Genomic DNA, 6000 nt, shown 5'->3' with positions numbered 1-6000 from the left:
TTCTCAAAGGAGTCTTGGACCCAAAAATGTCACAGTCTGCTCTTTCAGAGGTTGTTAATTCATTGTTTGTAATTTTCAAGTTAATATTTTCATTTTTTTCTATGTGTAGGCATCAGGGATTTGGGGTGCTCTCCGTAATATTAGCAAACCATGCAATCAAGCTGTTAACATCTCTCTTTCAAGACCTGCAAGTAGAAGCTCTGCACAAGGTAAGGAGGTTATAGTTATGGGAACTTGCACATTAATTACTAGGTTCACTCTGGGTAATCTAGCTTTATCTACCAAATCACATTGTTATTTCTTATTCAGCCATATCGTTAATTCTCTTTTGATATTGTTTCCTTCAGGGTTGGGAGACAGATGGTCCCCCTGCAGTCCTGAGTATTATGGCCCAGAGTACCTCCATACAGAGGATTCAGCGGCTCATTGACTCTGTCCCACTGACAAACCTGCTGTTGACTTTACTCTCAACTTCCTACAGAAAGGTGTGAAGCAGCCATTAATAATAAGGAAATTTGGAAAATCTTGTGGTTTTATAACCTTCTCAAAAGAAAGGAAATTGACTATGTACTATGACCTTTACAAACTCAAATTTATGGTATTGTTTTTGAAGAGGAGATGGGTTCTTAACTGGTTGAACATAATCAAACATTTGAATCAATTACTGCTTGGCAATGTTGTGATACTAGGAGATTTTTGACAATTGGCTTGCTGAAGCAAAAACATTGAGAACACTATGATGGTGCTTTTGTAAGATAAAATGAAAATCCTGGGGGGTGATATTAGAAGGAATATTTCTCCATTTAAAAAAAGAACATTGTTATTGTTAGTTGTCATGGAGTTGGTTCTGACTCATAATGATCCTATGTACAACAGAATGAAACACTGCCTAGTTCTGTGCCAGCCTCACAATCCTTGCTATGCTTGAGCCCATCATTGCCGCCGCTGTGTCAGTCCATCTCATTGAGGGTCTTTCTCTTCTTCACTGACCCTCTACTTTAGTAAGCATGATATCCTTCTCCAGGGAATGGTCCCTTCTGATAACACAATCAAAGTGGGTGAGATGCAGTCTCGCCATGCTTGTTTCCAAGGAGCATTCTGGCTGTACTTTTTCCAGGACAGATTTATTTGTTCTTCTGGCAGTCCATGGTGTTTTTAGTATTCTTTGCTAACAGTACAACTCAAAGGCATCAGTTCTTTGTCTTCTTATTCATTGTCCAGCTTTCACATGCATGTGAAGTGATTGAAAATTCCATTGCTTGCATCAGGTACATCTTAGTCTTCAAAGTGACATCTGTACTTCTTAACACTTTAAAGAGGTCTTTTGCAGCAGATTTTCCCCATGCAATAGATATCTGATTTCCTGACTGCTGCTTCTATGGGTATTGACTAGATTCAAGTAAAATGAAATCACTGACAATTTCGATCTGTTCTCTATGTATCATGATACTGCTTTTCGGTCCAGTTGTGATGATTTTTGTTTTCTTTATGTTGTGGTGTGATCTATGCTGCAGACTGCAGTCTTTGATCTTCATTAAAAAAAAAAAAAAAAAAACAAGGAGACCATGCTCCGTGTGATGAATGAGAATAATTAGGATGATTCCCTTTTTGATAATTATCAGTTATAGAAACCTCCCTGTTTTCCTAGGCATGTGTCTTGCAGCGTCAGAGGAAGGGCTCCATGAGCAGTGATGCCAGCGCCTCTACTGACTCCAACACCTATTATGAGGATGATTTCAGTAGTACTGAGGAGGACAGCAGCCAAGGTAGAGGGTTCTCTTTTCTCTCTTCTATAGAGATAAGCTACAGACTCCAGCAGGAGGTTTTCCAGTAGGTACCTTTAGTTTCCTGCTTATACCATTTTATTTTCATCTGCTTAGCATGGATATTTACAGGAGAAAAAAATTATAACAGTCTGCTTCCGTAAAAATAACAGCCTTGGCAATCCTATGGGCCAGTTCTACTCTGTCCTGTTGGGTTGCCATGAGTCAGAATCAACTCAGCGGCATGCTGTAATAACAGCAAAATATGGGTATTGATTTTATGTGTACTGTGTTGTTATGTGCCGTTGAGTCGGATTCAACTCATAGCACCCCCTCCTTGGGTTTCCAAGGCAGTATCACTATGGAAGTAGATTGCCTAACCTTCCTTCTGAGTAGTGGCTGGTGGGTTTGAACTGCCAGCCTTCTGGTTAGCAGTCAAGTGCCTTAGGCACTACACCACCAGAGCTCCTATGTGTACTCTAGGATGACATTATTTAAGAGCAAGTTGAGCTCATTGAAGATTAAAAGATAGAAAGTATCATCAAAACTTAAGTTTCTTTTCATTCTTTTAACTCTAAAATCAAAATATATTTCAGTTGTTTACATTTCTTTCTGTCTTGATCCATTTTGCAAACTTTGTTCTGGGCTTTCCCAGGAAAACTCTAAAGGTGCTGTATGAAGTGTTTGGTTTGGTTACTATCATAGGTACTTGGAGAGGAACCCAAGAATCTGTTGTAGTGAACAACAAAACAAAACTAACATTCCCTACTGCTTTAGTTGGTAGAGGCATTGAATAAGATAAATATTTCAGATTCTTTTTCATGTTTGTGGGAACCTTGTGCAATGTTGAGAACACTGATTCTTAATTATCTTGGAGTTGGTTTATAATTGATAAGACAACAATGTATTTGTTCTTAAAAATATTTTGCTTATTGCCAGAAAAGTGAGGGTTTTTTCTCTTCCTTAATTGATCTCCTTCCCTCCCACACACACATATATATGTATTTTTTTAATATCAATTTTATTGAGGTAGGGAGCTCTGGTAGCATAGTGCCTAAGGCATTAGGCTGCTAACCAGAAGGCTGGTGGTTCAAACCCACCAGCCATTCCTTGGAAGGAAGATTGGGCAATCTACTTCCATAGTGATACTGCCTTGGAAACCCAGGGAGGGGTTGCTATGAGTTGGATCCGACTCAACAGCAGTGAGAGAGAGAGAAAGTTTATGAGGTGTAATTTATATATAATACAGTGATTCCATTTTATTATGTGTAAGATGTGTTTTGACAAATTTATTCAACCGTATAACCGATCAGATGTCATTGCATTTCTTTTGACTTAGAAAGCTGTTCACCCAGAAATTTTTAAAAATTTGTTATTTTTTTTAACATTTCTCTTTTTCTATGCAGATGATGACAGTGAACCTATTCTGGGGCAGTGGTTTGAAGAGACCATCTCCCCCAGTAAAGAGAAAGTGGCACCTCCTCCTCCTCCCCCTCCTCCTCCATTGGAAAGCTCTCCTCGAGTTAAAAGCCCCAGTAAGCAGGCCCCTGGTGAGAAGGGCAACATTTTGGCTAGTCGAAAAGATCCTGAGTTGGTAAGAGTGGGTTTTTGAGGTTTTCAGGGCAAGGGGAAATGAGAAGGGGAAATGAGTGGAAAAGGTTTGAGATGCAGATTATTTCAATTAACATGTTTTGTAGGTTGGATAACTGTAATGTTTGAAGATACCTTATTTTTGGGACTTATGTGTAATGATTATGTTTGATTAAATAACTTGTATTCCTGGTATTGCTTCCTTGATTGAGGGTTAGTTAGTAGCTAGCCTTGAAGGAGCCCTGCTGGCACAGTGTTTAAGCTCTTGGAGATTTGAATCCACCCAGTGGAGCTCCATAGGAGAAAGACCTGGTGATCTGCTACTGCAAAGGTTACAGTCTAGGAAGCCCTGGGAGGTAGTTCTACTGTGTTACATAGGGTCACTGTGGGTTGGATCAGCTTAGCAGTGTATAACAGCAGTTTAGTCTTATAAGTCAGACAGAGTGGATTTGAAACCTATTTCTTCTACCACTTAACTGGCTGTGTGACTTTGGGCAAGAATCTGAAATTCTCTAAGCCCTAGTTTTATCTCCTATAACATAAGAATGGTGGTACTTGCCTGCTAGAGTGTTGTAAAGAATTAGAGAATATTTTTAAAACCCTTAGCTTAGATTTGGTATATCATAAGTACTTGCTAACTATTTGTTAAACCAGTGGTTATTGATTATCTGCTAAATGTCAGCCCCCCATTCTGAAAATACATGAGTGGAACATGTCAGACACAGTCTTTGCCTTCATAGAGCTTATGGTTTAATCAAGGATGTGGACATTAAACATGTGCACACTGATTTTTCAATTTAATTTTAATAGAGGAGAGTTGTAAAATGATATATATAAAATGACCATTAATATAGATTTCAAAATTTAATGTATCACTAATGTCCTAGCACAAGACAAAGACAGGATCTGAGAGGAGTGGAAGGAATAGGTCAATTTGTATGGAAATTGGGTGTCTTCATACAATATTTTGTGATATCCATTGTATACCATTTTGTGTAACTGGTGAAATAGGGAAGATGATCATATTTAGTTTCCACTGTTGATGCTTTTTAATTCAGTGTGTCCATTGCATGAGGTCTATGTGCGTATTTTGTTTTCTAGGTTTGTAGACGTTCTGGGTTTATGACTTTTATATGAGGTTTTTTTTTTTAAATTCTTTAGTTCTTAGGCCTGGCTTCCAACATTCTGAACTTCATCACCTCTTCCATCCTGAATTCTCGGAACAATTTTATCCGAAACTATCTGAGTGTATCTCTTTCAGAACACCACATGGCCACTCTGGCCAGTATCATCAAGGAGGTGGACAAAGATGGACTAAAGGGTCAGTAGATGGGATATATGCGTGGTGAATTTTTTTCTAGTGGAGTGACTGTTGGCAAAGTGGTGTAATGCATCAAGTAGCTGTTTGGAGAATTGATTTTCCCATTTGCCTTCAGGTTCATCAGATGAAGAGTTTGCTGCTGCTCTCTATCACTTCAACCATTCTCTGGTAACCTCTGACCTTCAGTCACCTAACCTGCAGGTTTGTGTATACTCTGATGTGCAGGTCAGCTCTCTGCACCAGCTTTCTTAGCTATGGTTGTTCCTAGTGTGAGGGCACACAGGTTGTCACTGAATCCCATTACTGTAAAGAACTTAGATTATTCTAGTATGTACCTCTGCCTTAATTTAGATCATTTCAGGAAAAAGAAAATATGTAATTTATCCTCAAATCACCGGGTAAGCTTACAAGGAAACTACAAAAGCAAACCAGAAAGCCCTCCCAGTGACTGTCCTAATAGAGGAATGGGCAAAAGGCATAAGTAGGCTGTTTATTTAAAAAAAAAAAAAAAACATATATATATAGCCAAGAAACAGAGGAAAAAATGTTCAGAGTTATTAAAAATCAAGGAAATGTAAATTTTAATGAGTGTTTTTCAATAAAATCAGCCAATCTGCAGGAGATAGATGCTCTTACATACATTCATATTTATAAATTTACCACTAAAACAAAATCTAGAACCTTAATAATAGAATTCTAGTCCTTTTCATTCCTTCTTTTTACTGAGGTAGCTGACATCTTGAGTCCTAAATCACGTGTTCCTTATTTCCTTACACGTGTGTGTATGTCTATGTATGTGTATATGTATGTATATGTATGTATATGTGGATATATATATATATATATATGTATAAATTTGTGTTTGTATTTTTAAGTATTTACAAATATTTAATTGTTTTTAGCTTTATAAAAAATATCCTCTATGTGGTCTTTTTGGCCTTTTTTTTTTTTCTCTAATATCATATGATATAATATTGCCAGGATTCATCTATATTGTTGCAAATTGCTGTGGTTCTTGTTTTTATAACTCTAGATACTCCATTGTGAGACTGTACCAATTTGTTCATCTCTTTTCCTCTCTAACTGATAGACGTTTGGACTATTTCTAGGTTTTGTTGCTATTCCCAATTGTTGTGATCTTTCTTACACGTATCTCCTGCTATATATGGGCAAGAAATTCTCTTGGGAGTATAACTAGTAGTAAAATTGCCTGCTTATAGAATATGTGAAATTCAACAAATAATGCCAACCATTCTCTAAAGTAGCTGCAACAATATTTACTCCCATCAGCAATTTGTAAGAGATGGTGTGGATCTACATCCTCTC

The 6000-nt window shown here is 37.6% G+C and overlaps 1 protein-coding gene across 1 annotated transcript in view; it reads left to right on the top strand.

Moving 5' to 3' along the window:
• The window catches only part of UBR4 (ubiquitin protein ligase E3 component n-recognin 4), a 180860-nt gene that overhangs the window by 26739 nt on the left and 148121 nt on the right, over positions 1–6000 (top strand). The window contains exons 12-17 of the mRNA XM_007935639.2: positions 110–209; positions 348–485; positions 1649–1766; positions 3170–3357; positions 4515–4674; positions 4790–4875. Of these exons, the coding sequence (XP_007933830.1) occupies positions 110–209; positions 348–485; positions 1649–1766; positions 3170–3357; positions 4515–4674; positions 4790–4875 (790 nt within the window). The remainder of the gene's footprint in view (positions 1–109; positions 210–347; positions 486–1648; positions 1767–3169; positions 3358–4514; positions 4675–4789; positions 4876–6000) is intronic.

This window comes from Orycteropus afer, unplaced genomic scaffold, assembly GCF_000298275.1.
Source record: "Orycteropus afer afer isolate SDZICR_OR568_19922 unplaced genomic scaffold, OryAfe1.0 scaffold00031, whole genome shotgun sequence".
NCBI classification, from domain to species: domain Eukaryota; kingdom Metazoa; phylum Chordata; class Mammalia; order Tubulidentata; family Orycteropodidae; genus Orycteropus; species Orycteropus afer.
The sequence above is the reverse complement of the archived record's forward strand: the minus strand, read 5'-3'. Positions and strand labels throughout refer to the sequence as shown.